Source organism: Leuciscus leuciscus, assembly GCF_965113295.1.
Source record: "Leuciscus leuciscus genome assembly, chromosome: 4".
NCBI classification, from domain to species: Eukaryota; Metazoa; Chordata; class Actinopteri; order Cypriniformes; family Leuciscidae; genus Leuciscus; species Leuciscus leuciscus.
In genome coordinates, this window is record NC_138728.1 from 16,134,802 (window position 1) to 16,151,823 (window position 17,022).

Genomic DNA, 17,022 nt, shown 5'->3' on the forward strand with positions numbered 1-17,022 from the left:
AAGCAGCTTCACAGTATTAAATTAAAATAATACAACAAAGTTTGTTTCAAGAGGAATTTATTGATTGATAAAATTAGATTAAATATCCCCAAAATATCCCCAACTGAGCAAGCCAAAGGCAACAGTGGCAAGGAACCGAAAAACTCCATCAAGTGACCTAATGGTGTCCTAAAACTCCATCAGGTGACCTAATGGAGAAAAAAAAAAAACCTTGGGAGAACCCAGGCTCAGTCGGGGGCCAGTTCTCCTCTGGCATTTATGAGCTAGAGGCCGGATTGTAGTTTGATCTGTAGGATTATATGAATGCCTGGCTGAAGAGATGCGACTTTAATCTAGTTTTAAACTGGGAGAGCGAGTCTGAGCAACGAACAGTATCAGGAAGACTATTCCAGAGTTTTGGAGCCAAATGTGAAAATGCTCTCCCTCCTTTGGTGGTTCTGGATATCCTAGGTACGACCAAAAGCCTTGAATTTAGTGATCTTAAAGAGCGCGATGGATTATAGGGTGATAGAAGATCCGTTAAATAGACTGGAGCTAAGCCGTTTAGGGCTTTATAAGTCAGTAGCAATACCTTGTAATTAATACGGAACTTTATAGGTAACCAATGCAGTGATGATAAAATCGGTGTTATATGATCATATTTTCGGCGCCTCCTAGCGGTCTAACCCTATCCCTACACTAGACCTAAACCTACCCATAACCGAACAAAGCTCTGTGCGTCTCATATTGACGCTAAAGGGTGCCATGTGCGTTCGATGTAGACGAAATGTCAAAAGCGTCAGTATTATGACGCCCAAGGATGAGAATGCGTTGGTAATCCAGTCTCGAGGTCATGAATGCATGAACTAACTTTTCTGCATCAGAAACTGATAGCATATTACGTAGCTTAGCAATGTTTCTAAGGTGGAAAAAGGCTGTTTTTGTAACATATGAAATATGATTTTCAAAAGACAGGTTGCAATCGAGTATAACACCCAGGGCCCGTATTCATAAAGAATCTTAATGCAAAGAGTAGCTCCTAGTGACAAAATTCTAAGAAAATTCTTAGAAATGTGGGCGTTTACTCTTAAAATTAAAGAAAAAATCCTAGTAAAGAAAAAAGTAATTCAGAAAGCATCTTAACCCTTAAAAGAGGTCTTAAGGTCAAAATTGTTAGAAGCACGGACGAGGACTTTTAAGAGGCTTAAGAGTTTCTTTAGCAGAGGAGAAAATGGCAGAAAGACGAAGAGGGAGAAGAAATGTGTTGCAGACAATGAATAACAGTGAGTTAATAAGACGCTATAGATTAGATCGTGCAGGGATCATGTTTGTGACTGATCTTATTAGAGACACGCTAACATCTCCGAAACAGCACAGAAATGCCATAGCGCCAGAAATGAAAGTAATCACTACATTACGATATTTGGCAACTGGGAAAATTCCATGTTTGATACATTAAAACCAACATTCAAACCACCACTTAAATAGACATGCCAGCAATCAGTGTAATTGGCTTAGAATGATAAAAATTGTTCCACTCTTTCCAATCAAATACCTTATAGGAAATTAACTGCATGGTAAAAAAAAAAAAGGATTTATATACACATATATAGTGTGTGTGTGTGTGTGTGTGTGTGTGTGTGTGAACGGTCAAATAGGAAAGAATTACGCATGCCCTATACTTAAAATCACTTTTTTTTTTTCCCTTCTTGGACAACCAACCAATCACAGTCTTCAAAAGATTGTGTCATACATAGCAATGGGGTCAACCCCGCCTCCTTACTAAGATGAAAGTTTTTGTCTTTTCCTTACTCAGAGTTGCTCTCAGATCGGTCCCGAATCGCTTTTAAGCTAAGACTCCTACGTAAAAGTTTTTAAGCTAAATTAAGAATTTTCTTAGAGGATTCTTAGAATCTTTATGAATACGGGCCCAGGACTTTTACTGTAGAGGATAAAGTAACAGGACATCCTATGATGTTAAAGTTGTATTGTGCGAGGTTTTGTGGGCGGTTTTTTTAACCGATAAGTATTACCTCTGTCTTGTCTGGATTTAATAAAAGAAAATTACGCGTCATCCAATCTTTTATATCTTTAACACACTCTGTCAATTTGGAAAATTTAGCGTTTTCATTGAGTGTCATCAGCATAACAATGGAAACTAATTCCATGTTTCCTTATAATATTTCCAAGTGGCATCATATATATTGAAAATAACAGAGGGCCTAACACAGATCCCTGCGGCACTCCATAGTTTACTGGAGTTATGATCGATTTTTCTCCATTTAAATAGACAAAATGGTAGCGGTCAGATATATGATTTGAACCAGCTTAGTGCTTGTCCTTGAACACCAGTATAATTTTGTAGTCGATCTAAGAGTAATGTATGATCTATAGTATCGAACGCAGCACTAAGATCAAGTAAAACTAGTATTGAGATACAGCCTTGGTCAGAAGCTAAAAGTAAATCATTTGTGATTTTAACGAGCGCAGTTTCAGTGCTATGATGCGGTCTGAATCCAGACTGAAACTTTTCATAGATGATATTTTGTTGCAAGAAAGAGCCCAGTTGAGCAGACACCACTTTTTCTAATATTATAGACATAAATGGAAGATTTGAAATGGGTCTATAATTTGCTAGATTATTATGATCTAATTGTGGTTTCTTAATGAGAGGTTTTATAACTGCCAGTTTAAATGTTCTTGGAACATGACCTAAAGATAAAGACGAGTTAATAATATTGAGGAGAGGCTCTTCCACTACAGGTAACACTTCTTTCAGTAGTTTAGTTGGTATAGGATCTAATAAACATGTTGTTGTTTTAGATGAAGTGATAAGTTTATTTAACTCTTTTTGTTCTATAGTTGTAAAGCACTGTAATTGTTCTTGCGGGGTGATAATTGAAGCTGAATTATAAGGTGCGATTGAAGATTGAACGTTTACAATTGTGGTTCTGATGCTTTCTATCACACAAAAGTGTTTATCAATCTATCATTGGACGCAATCTGGCAATATTTCTAAGATGGAAGAATGAAATTTGAACAGTATTCAGAACATGTGGCTCAGATTGGCATAAAAAAAATTACTCCTAGATTTGTTTGAAACTCCACATTTGAGCCATCAAGAATTAGAGTGACTGGCTCTGCTTTGCGTAGTTGGTGGGGTGAACCAACAAGCATAATCTCAGTCTTTTCACTGTTAAGACAAAGAACATTATCTGTCATCCATTCCTTCATCTTAGAAATACAACCAGAAAGAAAATTAACAGGCACAATTTCATTAGGTCTAAAATGAACGTAGATCTGGGTATCATCTGCATAGAAGTGACATTTTAGACCAAGTGATCTCAAAAGCTGGCCAAGAGGATAAACATACATATTAAAAAGAAGAGGGCCCAAAATTGACTCCTGGGGGACACCAGACTGCACAACATTAACCTCAGATCTAAATCCACCCATGGCAACGAACTGCTTCCGATCAAAAAGGTAGGACTTAAACCAATTAAGAACAGTATTTGAAACCCCAAAAACAGTTTCAAGACGAGTAATTAAAATTGAGTCCCTTTAAAAATTGAGTCCCATTTAAAAAAAAAAAAAAAAAAAAAAAAAAAATCCCATTCACCTGTAGTGTGATAGTGTCACCGGTTGTGGTCATTTTTAGGACTTTTGTCCCGGTAGAGATTTTGGCACACATCCCACGTTGTTCAATAGGGTCATATAGTCTATAACAGTTGAGATATTCTCCGCTAGATGAAGTGCATACAAATCTTACCCAGGACCACTACTAAGTCTTCCAAGCAGGTATTTGTAATTGTATTGCTGTAGCATTAAGTTAAGATCACTGTCACTGTCACTAATACAAATTAAATGAACAAGCATTGTTGTGGGTCATTCCCGTTATGCAGTACCTTTTGTAACAAGTTACTGTTCAAGCTCAGGCACTTTTATGAAACTTAATGAATAGCATAAAAAAAGGGAACACTTTGGGAGGATATCATTAAGAAACAAGCCCATGTTATAAGGATAAGGAATAGCTAACAAGAATTATTCCTTTAAAACAAAAACAACCCATAATCAATTAGATTAGATAGAGAAAAGAATTAAGATGGGATTTGTTTTTAAAACTTAGACAATCACTTCACCTATTTGACTACCAAATTCAAAAGCACAGCACGTGTCAGTACAAAAAGGGTTTATTTTTATTACAAAATTATTTTTTTTAAAAGACAAAACTTAAATCTGTTAAACGTTATTCAGACTGTTGTGAACGGGTCTCAGAATGGTTCATGGGCTGAATAAGAGGTTTGTATCTTCTCACCGGATGGGCTTTAAATGTTGAACTCTGGAAAATAAGTCAAAATTATTGAGTTACACAAATTAGATAAGTTAGTGTTTTCAGAGTAACAGGTTTTTTCCAGAGGACAACACTCACCCATTGCTGTTCTTGCCTCTGGCGCATCTCTTGCAACCTCCTCTCACGTTGGACTCTCTGTCTAGAATCACGCTCATCAAAAGAGAAAGGCTGCTGAACACAAGACGAGGTCCACCATCTTTGTGGGCTACGCCTGCTGATCAGGTAAAGAATTATATTATTCTTAAAGCATAACCGAAACATTGTTGAAAGTGAATTTCACCTTTGTACCTGGGCCTTTCAAAGGTGATTTCTTCAAAGGTGATTCCTTCAAATGAGTCAATTGAATGAGCAGGTGAAGATGTTCCAGAAGAGCTATCATCTGCAAAGACTGGTCAAGTCACAAGTGAATAAGGTATAGGCTCTGTCACAAATGGTGCGCTTGATGTGCATTTGCACTCTTGTGATAGCACCAGGCCAGTGCAGTCAGGATGCTCAAACCTTTTACAGTCTATGGCTCAAACTGAGGTGAATACTGCACTGCATACTACCAACTTTATTTAGCTGATATTATGCACTGTTAAACATTTCAAACAGGTTCCCCTAACCTTGTCCTGGCAGTCCAATCAAATGAAAAACAAATGCAACTTTTCCATTCTTCGCAAGTGTACTGCATTGAGGGAAATTGTGTTCTGTGTGGTCTATACTGCTGCACATTTTGGAAAGTACATCCTAAAAAAAAAATGGTTCTTCAGCGGTTCTTTGCGGTGGTTAAGGTGCTATATAGCACCACTACCATTTAAAGAACCTGTTTAGCCCAGTTTGGTTCTTCAGCGGTTCTTTGGGGTGGTTAAGGTGCTATATGGCACCTCTTATGGTTCTACATAGCACCATTTGACAAAGGTAGGTGCCAGAGCCATAGAGAGAGAGAGTTGCGACACTCTTTGATGTCGCCGCTATGGCTGTCACGTGGTTCATGTAAGCCCCAATAGTTCCAAAACGTACGCTGGCTGTCATGTTCTTCTATGGGACAGACAGCAGCGATTGCATTATTGAACGGTAAATATAAAATAAAACACACACCCAAGTACTTTTTCAGCTGTTATTGCATTTTGTTAATGTCAGTTTTGCTTTTGGAGATAAGTTTTAAGCTATATTTTTGGAGGGAAAAGCTTAGTGTTCATGTTCGCATGGGTAGTAGCACTGGCTTTAGCGGCTCTAACTTAACTTTTCCATATCATTCATCTGATGATGGACGTCTCATGATATTTATTTTAGCACAACTGGGCTGTATTAGGCTATTGATTCCCGTGATTTTGCTTATAAATTTTGATTCAGCCATTAGCCTACCTTCGTGATCACGCAAAGAGGTCTGCCGTGGCGGTCCGTTCAGAATTCGCTTAGAAGCTAGCTCACTTCTTCTGATGAAAGTGGCCACCCCCAGGACCACAACGTGAAACATGATCATGTTAAGACTAAGAATATTATTTTAAGATTAAGGCCATACACATTATCAAAACTATAACAGATTAAAAACGAATTTAAGCATGGCTGATACAAATGAAGGTTTTCAAATAAAATATTTTTTATTAAACAATGACAGACAACAAAAATGTGTGCTTGTGTGTGTGAACAAGAAAAACAAAAACCAGGGGCAGGTGATCCATGAAACAGACAGGACTGGTGATGGCCATAACAATCCTAAAGGTCCAGCATTGTTCTCACAAGCCGCTTCACTCAAGACAATAATAACATAATGAAAAGTTAGTATATCCCAAAAAATTAAATTAAATAAAAGTTGCTATAAAGGTGGTAGCGACTCATTACCGAACTCTTAGCTGACGAAGTCGCGCTAGCTAACTAACGTTAGCTAGCAGGCAGTGCTTGAAAATTGGTTGAAACAACCAACATAAAATATAAATAATTACGCTGTGCATGTACAAATGAAGACCAGTATAAGCATCGCAAAGGGCCTCTGATACAATATAGACAGTTGACAATTCAAAAGAGGTCGATATTTCGGCAACTTAACTCTGGAACAACTCGACGCGCAGCAATGTAAGTGAATGGTGTCCAACGCCCAAATGACAGTGTTTGGAACTATTCCGATCTTCATATCCCGGAAGTAGGCGGTTAAAAGCGCCGCCATTATTTACAACGGAGGTCTATGGGAGTGTCGCAACTCTCTCTCTCTATGGCTCTGGTAGGTGCTATATGGCACTTAAAGTGGTTCCCCTATGATTACAAGCCAATGAACCACTTTTAGTGCTATTTAGCACCATTTTTGTTTAGAGTGTATAGGTTATTTAGGTAATGCACCTTTTTTTGTGCATAGTATGCATACTACACTGCAGAAATATGCAAATATACAATTCTGATCCAAAGAGTGCCCCTTTTTCAAGGGCATCAACCTCTTTATTAAACTTGGATAGATTTTAGTTACAGCTTAATTTTATACAGCATGGAAAAGCATCCTTATTCCTTACCAGTTTCACGGCTGTCCTGTTTTTGCAGAGGGGATATGACGGCCAAACCGTACTGGCGCGTCGGCGAGAACGTTAACGGCTTTCTACGTTTAAATACATCCATGCGCCTCTTATCCGATTTCGTATCTGCACAAAATTAAAGATAAATGGAAAGAAAGAAACAGGTTCAAGTGGTACTCGATGCAGAGCCAAATGGGAGGAGCTAGAGCTCCAGCTTCTCCCCTCGCTGGAGCTCCAGCTTCACCCCGCTGGATTTAGTGGGCGGGGCCACGCATGCGCAGGTTAACTTTCTCGCTATCAAAGAGTTACGTCCTATGGTTACGTCACAATCTTTTCCCGCAGCGTTGCATTCCGGGAAGGCGCCGCCATTTTAGGTGGTAACTATCAGTTGCCATGGTTACTTCTACAGTGAGGCCAAGATAAATAGCAAAAGAGAGAGAAAAGATCAGCTTGATATGCGTTTGCATTTTAGCGATATGCCACAGTTTCTTGGGAAGATATGGAGAAGGAAAAAGCTTAAAGAAACGGCCTATCACGTTAATGACGTAGCCTACGACATTGCAACCCAGTCTCACGTCAGTTCCTGATATGGTCACGTAATTTAATCTATTGATTCGTGCCACGGACACGTTTATTTGGTTATTTTCGTAATACCAGCACGCTTTTTAAACTAATGTATTTTCAATGGGAAGCGTCTTTCGTGATCACAGCACGATTCTTTCTGCCTGTCGGCTGCAGCAGAGAAGCTGTTTAATCAACATTTATTCACGAGATCTTATCTTATGGTTTATGTATTTTTTTTTATGTTATTATTTCGGTCTTATTGCCAGGGAAGCTGGATTTCTTTGCTGTTTATTGATATTTTAAAAATTATATTTTGTCAGTAGGAAATCGCGCTGAAGAAGTCTCGTTCCGAACACATCGCGATATTTGGCATCAGTTCACGTGTGTCAGATGTTGGTAAGTAGTAAATACGCTGTCCTAATAATGTGTGATATAATGTCTTTTCTGTTTGTCGCTTTCTAATTCAAAATAGGGTGATTAGACACTGCCTGTCACGTGACGTGCTATAGGCCTAGATATTCATATCAGATTAAAAATAGTACAATTAGTTACAAAGTTTTATTTGTAGTAGAAGCACAGTAAAAACAACACTTACCATGCTTTTACCATAGTAACATTAGTTTTACAGTGATAAGTGTAGTAAAAAGACAGTGATCATAAAACTTACCACGCTTTTACCACACTATTGGTAGTTTTAATGTGATACTTATTGTAAATGCACAGTAACCAGTACCACAACACTTTTACCACAGTAACCTTAGTTTTACTGTAATTGGTGTAGCAAAGGACAGTAATCACAAAACTGACCATGATTTTACCTCAGTATTGACAGTTTTAAAGTGATATTTGTTGTAAATGCATATTAACCACAACACTTGCCATGCTTTTAATGCTTTATAATGTAACATCCAATATTTGTAAGGTGAATCAGTACTTTTTCCTTTAAATAATCCTATATATTATACATAATGATATTTTCTTTTCTCTTTTTTCAGCTGAAAAGACCAAAAGGGCCTTTCGGACTCAGTCAGCCCATTATTGTTTGAGAAGTAAACGGAGGAGACGGACAGCTGCAAAGGCAAATATTCGCAATGGTATGTATGTGTTGGTTTTAACCCTAAATCAAACATTTTATCAAGCATTTGTGAAAGTGAAAGTGACACGTGATGGCCAAGTATGGTAACCCATACTTGGAATTTGACCTCTGCATTTAACCCATCCAAGTTAATGCACACACATTAGGAGCAGAGTAGTGAGTAGTTAACACACACACACTGCAAACGTGGATACACACACCCAGAGCAGCGGGCAGCCTTTGTGTGGCGCCCGGGGAGCGATAAGTGGTTAGGTGCCTTGCTCAAGGGCACCTCAGTCATTTCCCACCAGTTCTGGAATCGAACCAGCAACCTTTGGGTTACCAGTTCAGCTCCCTAACCACTAGGCCATGACTGCCCCCCAATTTGTTGTTTCTTAAAACTTCTCACAAAACCCATAGCCCAATCAGTACAAACATAGTCTACATACATATTTGTATACTCGTACATAATCCTGCAGCTTTTACTCCTAGTGCTGTCATTGGCTACTGCCTCAATTCCTGTACATATTTATCGCGGTATTTGTAAATCAGTTGCGCCACTTCTTGGAAAGTTGTCGGATGTCACACACAGTCAGAAAGTTTATATTAATTGCAAATTGGTCCCCGTCTGTTTATGTTCCAGTGATACATGATGTCTCTCCACACCTCATAACCTACCTCTGTTTGCAAGAGTGGAAAAGCTCATCTGACTTGTCACATGACATCAGATACTCGATTATTTTGACATAATCAGATCAGTTACACTGCTGATAACTGTCCCGTTTGCATGTAAATCATTTTCATATGATTATTGCTTGCTATTAAAGACATACTTTTATTCATAGAAATGCCCACATATCAGTGAACTTATAACATAAAAATGCTTTTAACATTTAATTATGCAACACTCTTTTCAGAAAACATATCCTACAGTTATAAACTGACTATTTGCAAGTAATGTATTAAAATTACCTTCCTTTCTGTTTTGCAGGATTACTTAGTCCTTTTTTTAAAGCTCTACCAATATCAAACTCAACAGCTCTTTTAAGAGCCAACCATTACAAGAGCTACTAGTGAGTCACAGTGAATCTTGCCGTGATCAGCCCTTCCCAGGTGAAGTTTCTAGAATATTGCAATCAGTATTTACTCATCAAATGTTCTCTCCTGAATCGTATGGTAAATTAACTTATTTATAACTGTCTTAATTTATGTTTCAAGAACAATAGTTATTGCACATAGAGTAAGTCAAGACTTTCTTGTTTTACAGCAGAGAAGGAAGACCAGTCCTATATCAACGCAAGCTAATCGAATAAGTCCTTTGTTTCGTGTGAGGAAGGAACATCTGGTGCCCAAAGAAGACAGAAAGGTGCGCGAGTCCATTGGTATGTCTTGTATTGAAACAATGCTGTAATATGTAGTACATAATTTGATGTTGACAATTTTACATTGTACAGGTTATCACTTGGTTTTTGACCAAGTGAAGCTCTTGAAACAATTGACAGAAGAGTGTGTTGTCTGGAAAGAAATCAAGCATCACTAGCAAAGGCTCAAAAGAGACCATGCCTTTCTTAATCTTTTAAAATAGGTTGCTGTTGATATAACTCTTTTTGTTCAGTACTTAGCTTATATTATGTGCTGCAATATATATATATATAAATAATACTTCAATGTGTATATTATATAATGTACTGACTGCTGCTTTGTAAATTTATGTAAGGAACAGCCAACTCTGGCCCTTTGCATTCTACTTTGAGGTTTTTTAAGGGTTTTTGAGCTCCAACCCTAATCGAGCACATCTGAAAATTTTAACCAAAGTCTTCAGGTTTACTTCTAGACAATAGGCAGGAGGGTTTGAGGTTGGAGCTAAATCTGCAGGACAGTGGACGCTGAGGGCCAGAGTAAACCATCACTGCTTTAAATAACGCAGAACATAAGCTGACCCGACTGTCCATTAAACAACTTCATTTGAATGGTTTGTGTTTTTTGTTTTACTTTCAGACCAGCACTGGAGAACGCCTGACAGTGGGATGTTGAGACTTCTTCCTCTGGTTGAGAAAAAGCTACACCACATCAGTGATCACATCTTCTGTTCTTCAACTGAACAAACTGTTTAGACGAGGAAGAAGAAAACGAACACGATAGAGACGTACAGGGAAGAGCAAGAAACCAGTTTAGCTGTGATAATGAATCATTTTCCAACACAATATCAAATCTGTTTTCTGTAGGTGACTGAATATGATTCTCTGGCACTCGTTTTGTGGCTTCAGCAGCTGTGAATGGATTCATATGATGTTAACGTATTTTTGAAGACACATTTTTATTTATCTTGAATCTCATTTTTCTTTATGCTACTTTATCAACAAAGTGTTGTTTAATAAAGTATGGTGACTATTGTGTATTGAAAGTGGTGTTTGGTACAGTAAATATACATTTTTATTTGAGAAATTTTAATTTCTTATTTCTTTAGTTTAATTAATTAAAAAATAACTACATATAATTAATAACTTATAAATAACTACATATAATTCAAAATAATAATAATTACAACTGGCCTGTTGGAGTATGCTTTTACTTCTACAAAAAGGGCAGATTAGGTGCCTAGTCTTATTTTTTTATTTCATAAATTAATCAGATGATTTAGATTAATTCACAAATAACACACACGTAAATGCGGTGGACAAAAAATAAATAGGGGTGCACTATCTAAGCTTTCACATTGCCTTTTAAGTCTAGTAATTTACATAATCATAGCAGACGCTTTTGTCCAAAGCAGCTTTAAAAGTGAGGAAAACAACGAAACCGTTATAAAGATAAAATAATAGGCTACATAGATACAAAGTTTCAAACGTTTTTAGAAACACACACACAGTGTGAGCAATGTTCTTATTAGGTGTTTACGTGTTTGTCACAGAAACGATAAATATTTAATCATAATCACGACAAATATTAGAGAAAAATACAATATGATGTATGCCACCATCTTGCGCATCAAAACAAACTTGTCCTTCCTCCATCACGGTTGAACTCGCACTAGATCCAGCAAGGGTGAGCTAGAACTGTAGCTCCTCCCATTTGACGCTGCAGCGAATCCCCGCTCACTAAATCTAGCAAGGTGGAGCTGGAGCTCCAGAAAAGGGGGAGCTCGAGCTCTAGCTCCTCCCATTTGGCTCTGCATCGAGCACCATCTCAAAAGGTTCAAGAGCTGTGTCTGAAACCGGTCACTCGTTCACTCATTCACTAATCCCTACATAGTGAATGGCAGTTGAGTGCACTTACATCAGCAAAGAGTGAACGAAAATGAGTGAGCGAATTCGGACGCTGAATTATCACGCGCCAGAGAGCTCGGACAATTTCGTCATAAACATTACTTACCCATCTTTGATATTTCCTTTTTTGGCTGTATGAATTGTATGTAACAATTGTATGCATGTATTTTTCACGTTTATTGCGTTATTTGATTTAAAAAAAAGACTTGCTTGTCATATTTATTTACTTTTTACATTTATATGTGAAAATAAAAGAGAACAAAACACTACACAACACATTTGTTTATTCAAATATAGATATAACGGTAAATAAATAAAACTGTCAAAAAAAAAAAAAAATCCGTTATTTAAACATTACTTTCATTACTTTCGCGGGGTTTCCAGTCAGTCAAATGATTGTTAAATGTCCTTCAAATTATTGTTTTCTATCTCGCGTGCGCCATTGCCATGGTGACATTGTTGCCGTCATATTTATTTTTCATTCGCGCTCTATGCCTTATCGTGTTGGATTGTGGGAAATAGTGTCTCAGCAAGTGTACATCGGATGTACACTCGAATTCAGAGAGGATTGTGGGTAAAAGTAGTGAACGAATGTAGGGAATGATGTCGTTCACTCAGAATTCGGACACCACTACAAAATGGCCGACACCCTAAATAGTGCACTATATAGTGGATAGGGAGCGATTTCAGACACAGCTAAGGAGGAGCAACCACGCTCGCAGGCTGGAGCAGTTGCTATGGAGACCGTGTCGCGCGCACCTAAACAGTGACTGAAACTGCAGAGATTTAAAGACTTCGCGGCAAAAGAACATAGACATTTAAGGTAAATTTTAAAAATAGAGTCGCAAGAGATAACACGATTAACTACAACAACATGGTAAGGTTGGAATCAAAATAAACAAGTCTTACATTAAATACTTGTATTAAAAGTCGTTTTTGTGAATAAGCGGCCAGGAGAACTTGAAAATGAACACACAGCAGTGGTGCATGACGTTAGATAGAAACCGGCTTAATATGACTAATATACCATTAATACTGTTTTACAATTAAAACGATTAATAGTTTAACGTTACCTGAATAACTTTGTGTGACGTCCGTTGGTACTGCGTTATGTTGAGCCATTGTGATTGCAGTCTGTTACTGTAGGTTAACGTTAACATTCATCGATTAAAAAGCTTTTTTTCAGCCAACTGATTAACTTACTCATGATAACAGTTACACTGATTAGCCAAAACGCTTGAGTCGAATTAGAGGAGAGGTTGATTATTAATTGTCTACACCTGTATACAACATTGTTTCCTAAAAACATGGTGACGTTCTTCTTTCTGGCTGTTGACAGTATTTTCTTATTTATGGAGTGATAAAAAGGAAAATGCAAAATCTCCTCTGTAAAAACTATTTTTTTCGAACCTGGCTTTATCCTTTCTTCAGATTCCTATTCTGGAAATTGATTAGACAATGCCTCATTTGCATATTTAAAAGCATGTCAGAAAAAAATGTATACAAAAAATATGTACAATTCTTCCTGCAGTGAAACCTGCCACAAACGTACTCCAAATCACGCAGAGGCATAGTTTAAGATTTAAGAGTCAAAATTAATTGTTTGTAAAGCAGTGCCAAATAATTCATGAATTGTTTTAGCTGATAAAAATATCGTTAAAAATATCCATCAGAGGAGGAGGAGGAGGAGGACGAAGGCTTCACGCCAATCTCTGCAATAGCTCCAGAGCTATACTCTGCTATACCATGAAGCCGGTTTAGGTGGCTAGCCAGCTATGTTTCAGTTTAGTTTCCGTCAACCCTGGGTTCTCTTTCATCATCTCGTTTCGAGATCCACCTATGGGAAGGGCATCCGTACCTGACCTCTGCAGAAGCATCCAATTGCACCAAGTCTGGCTAGACAGACAGAAGCGCGCAGCCAATGCCAGGTAAGGCCACACCCCCTTACCTAAGGCATATAGCTGTCAGGCGCGCTGCTATTCCTCAGTTGACATTCGCTTCTCGCGATCTCTGCACTGACACAGTTCGGTTGGATTAACGTTACGCTGCTCACTTTCGAGTCTTCAGGAGGACATATCGCCAGATCAGCCTCCGCCAGACGTGAGTGACAGTCGTTTCTTCAGCCTATCCGCTGTGGTTTTTGCATCCGGGAAAACCTCACTCTCGTTGACGAACCGGCCGGTTCCGGCGACGGGGATGACGCGGTCCTTTTAGCGTTCCCTATGCTAGCGCTCACGCGGCTTTGCCTCAGTCCATCCTCCTGGAAGTTTGTGAGCGAGCGGCCGTTCGTCTCAACATTGTGTGGCCAGCTCCACAGAGCGCCACCGACCAGGATAGGAATATTTACGACGGGTAAGCGCTGAGACCACCGCCCAGTCTGAGGAAACAACTCTTAAAACTGGAGCGTCCCGCTAGACTGTTAACACGGTCTCACGGGCCTTGATGTGTTACGATTACGTGTTGAGGCTTTCAATTTATGCCTTCCTAGGAAGGCGGCCCCGAACGCAAGCGGCCTGCCTGTTGTTCGACCGTTGGGAGTATCGAGCCCGCGTTCACGGGCCACGAGGACGTTTAGTGGACGTTGTGTGTGTGTGTACCCCCCCCCCGTCGTGAGGAAAAAAGTACGTAGCAGTGTTACCACACTGCACGCACTTGGTTCCCCTCACCCAGTTATTAAAGGCTTCGGCCCCAGTGTTTCCCAACACAAAACACACACATTACTAAACAACACATTTAACAAACGAATCAAATGAATTCGTGCAGATTTATATATCTGCCAACATAGAGAGCAAATCTCTCTGATCCCATGCATGTCGCCCTGAGTCCGTCCACAAGAGGGCTCCATTGCCTCACAAATCAACTAGCTGGGCTCACACAGCTCAGTTGCGGCTGCCCAGCCATGTGTTTTTAGTGGAAGTTGTGTGTGGAAGGCTTCGGCCCCTGTGTTCCCCAACACAAAACACACACATAACTAAATAACACTTTAAAACAAACGAATTAAATAAATCCGTTACAGAGAGAGTATCTCTCTCCGGGGATATTATTTTTCTGCCTGCAGTGTGTTTTTAGTGGACGTTGTGTGTGGAAGGCTTCGGCCCCTGTGTTCCCCAACACAAAACACACACATAACTAAATAACACTTTAAAACATACAAATTAAATAAATCCGTTACAGAGAGAATATCTCTCTCCGCGGATATTATTTTTCTGCCTGCACTTAAGACTGCCCAGTTCATGTGTTCAGGAGATATGTGTGTTTTCCGCCCACTTTCAGGCCTTGTGAGGGAAAGTTTAGCACAGTGGACACCACACTATGTTCCCCTCAATCTGTCTATAAAGGCTCCGGCCCCAGTGTTTGCCCAACACAAAACACACAAAGTTACGAATCAAATGAATTCGTTTTGGAGAGAAGACCTCTCTCCGCAGAGAAAACTTCTCACTGCAGAGGGAGGAAATCCCTCCAAACCCCTGCATGTCGCCTCTAGTGTGCCCACTAGATGGCGCCTTTGCATCACGAATGAACCAGCTGGGCCCATACACCCCCGCTCCGGCCCGAGCGGGGGCGCTCTCGAGTCACGAAGCGGCTTGGCAAGCCATTTCAGCGCCCGAGTGGGTTTTGCGTACCGTAACCTAGGGTTACAGGCTGCAGTTTGCAATAAAACCATTTTCAACGGCGTTCTCTCTTCTCACACAGAAGAAAATGCCTCACACATTCTGAAAGAGGAAATTTCCTCCCTCCTAAACAAGGGAGCGATTCAGATGGTGCCACCCAATCTTATAAACCATGGTTTTTATTCCTGGTATTTTTATGTTTCCAAAAGGCGTGGTGCCCCCCCGCCCTATATGGACCTTCGAATGTTGAACAAACATTTGAGGAAATACAATTTCAGAATGTGACACAAGGCTCTCTCGCCCGTGCCATAAAGCAGAACGACTGGTTCACATCAGTCGATCTGAAAGATGCTTTCTTTCACATAAGTATCTACCCTCCACACAGGAAATATCTTCGTCTCGCCTACCAAGGCATTTGTTACGAATTCACAGTTCTTCCGTTCGGGCGAAATTTGAGTCCCCGAACTTTCTGTCTGTGTGCGGAGGCGGGCGTGGCGCCCCTGAGACTATCAGGGCTGAGAATTCTGAATTACATATACGATTGGTTCATCATAGCCAAATCGAAGGAGAAGGTGTCGCTGGACACCGGCCGGGTGCTCGTGCACATCACATCCCTCGTGTTCAAGGTGAATTCGAGCAAAAACAATCTGACTCCCAGTCAGAATGTCTTTTTCCTGGACTTGGAATTGAACTCAGTCTCCTTGCGAGCGCGTCTCTCTCAAGAGCGCGTTCGCTCTCTGATGAACTGTCTGTCTCAGTTCAGAGAAGGGGCGAGAGTACAATATCGCACATGCCTCAGGCTGCAGGGTCTCATGGCTTCATCTATCCAAGTTGTTCCGTTGGGTCTCCTGAGAATGAGAGCGTTCACGAAATGGGTTTTGTCACTACATTTCAGCCCGATTCGCGATCTCTGCCGCTCGGTAACAGTGACGCGCGCCTGCTCGGCGGCCCTGCGCCATTGGGAGAGCGGGAACTTTACGCTCGGGGAACCCCCTTGGGACGGTTACGATGCGGAAAGTTGTTACCACGTGTAATCGCCACCACTCAGAATGCCAGGGCCGTTTCCACACGATCCCTATATGGCTGGAAGTGGCAAGTGTTCGAAGGGTGGTGTGATGGGCGTAGTCTCACATCTTATGAGTGCTCGGTGCCTGATATTTTGTGTTTCCTGCAAGACCTCATGGAAAGAGGCAGGTCCTTTTCCACCATTAAGGTCTACCTGGCTGCGTTTTCAGCCTGTCATGTGGATTTTGAGGGCTCCACCGTCAGGCAGCACCCTCTAACCCGCAGTTTTATGAAGGGTGCACGCCGCTCTTTGCCGGTCATCAGGAGATCTGTTCCAGGGTAGGTCCTCTCCATGGTGCTGGAAGCGCGGTCTCTTTATCCTTTTGAGCCTCTGGGAAGTATTTCCCTTAAGCTGCTGTCCCTCAAGACAGCTTTGCTCTCGGCCTTGGCATCTGCTAAACGGGTCAGTGAGCTACATTGAGCTCTCGGTTCAACCCTCGTGCGCCAAATTCTCCTTAAGTGGAGATAAGGTTTCCCTTAAGCCTAACCCGGCCTTCATGCCGAAATGCTTCCCTGTGTTCACTTCGGAGGTTTTGGAGCTATCCGCTTTTCACCCTCCACCCTTTGCCTCCTCGGAGGATCAGGGGCTGAATGCTCTGTGTCCCGGTCGCGCTCTGCAAGCATGTAT

The 17,022-nt window shown here is 40.4% G+C and overlaps 2 protein-coding genes across 4 annotated transcripts in view; one reads left to right on the top strand and one right to left on the bottom strand.

Annotated features, from left to right (window-relative positions):
• The first annotated feature begins 3,744 nt into the window (after window positions 1–3,744).
• ccdc146 (coiled-coil domain containing 146) overlaps window positions 3,745–17,022 on the top strand; it is a 63,568-nt gene continuing 50,290 nt past the window's right edge. Inside the window, exons 1-2 of the mRNA XM_082167804.1 lie at window positions 3,745–3,777; window positions 4,474–4,552. The gene's annotated coding sequence lies outside the window, so the exon portion shown is untranslated. The remainder of the gene's footprint in view (window positions 3,778–4,473; window positions 4,553–17,022) is intronic.
• sinup (siaz-interacting nuclear protein) lies at window positions 4,183–13,283 on the bottom strand. Of its 3 annotated transcripts, none has more exons than XM_082167873.1 (5): window positions 12,792–13,283; window positions 6,814–6,939; window positions 4,619–4,718; window positions 4,409–4,544; window positions 4,183–4,318 (listed from the first exon to the last, which is right to left on the bottom strand). In XM_082167873.1, exons 1-5 carry the CDS (start codon window positions 12,838–12,840, stop codon window positions 4,226–4,228), a joined length of 504 nt encoding a protein of 167 aa, XP_082023999.1. In that variant the 5' UTR covers window positions 12,841–13,283; the 3' UTR covers window positions 4,183–4,225. The 3 variants fall into 3 exon arrangements, with proteins under 3 accessions (XP_082023999.1, XP_082024000.1, XP_082024001.1); XM_082167874.1 differs by having other exon boundaries at window positions 4,409–4,541; window positions 12,792–13,282; XM_082167875.1 differs by lacking the exon at window positions 12,792–13,283 and adding an exon at window positions 12,628–12,763.

Bases quoted from the DNA above. Each gene is read 5' to 3' on its own strand.
- sinup (XM_082167873.1), bottom strand. From the start codon at position 12,840: ATGGCTCAACATAACGCAGTACCAACGGACGTCACACAAAGTTATTCA. The intron at 6,940-12,791 runs GTAACGTTAAAC...AATTTTGTGCAG, and splicing joins CGTCACACAAAGTTATTCAG to ATACGAAATCGGATAAGAGG. The intron at 4,545-4,618 runs GTACAAAGGTGA...TTACCTGATCAG, and splicing joins ATCACCTTTGAAAGGCCCAG to CAGGCGTAGCCCACAAAGAT.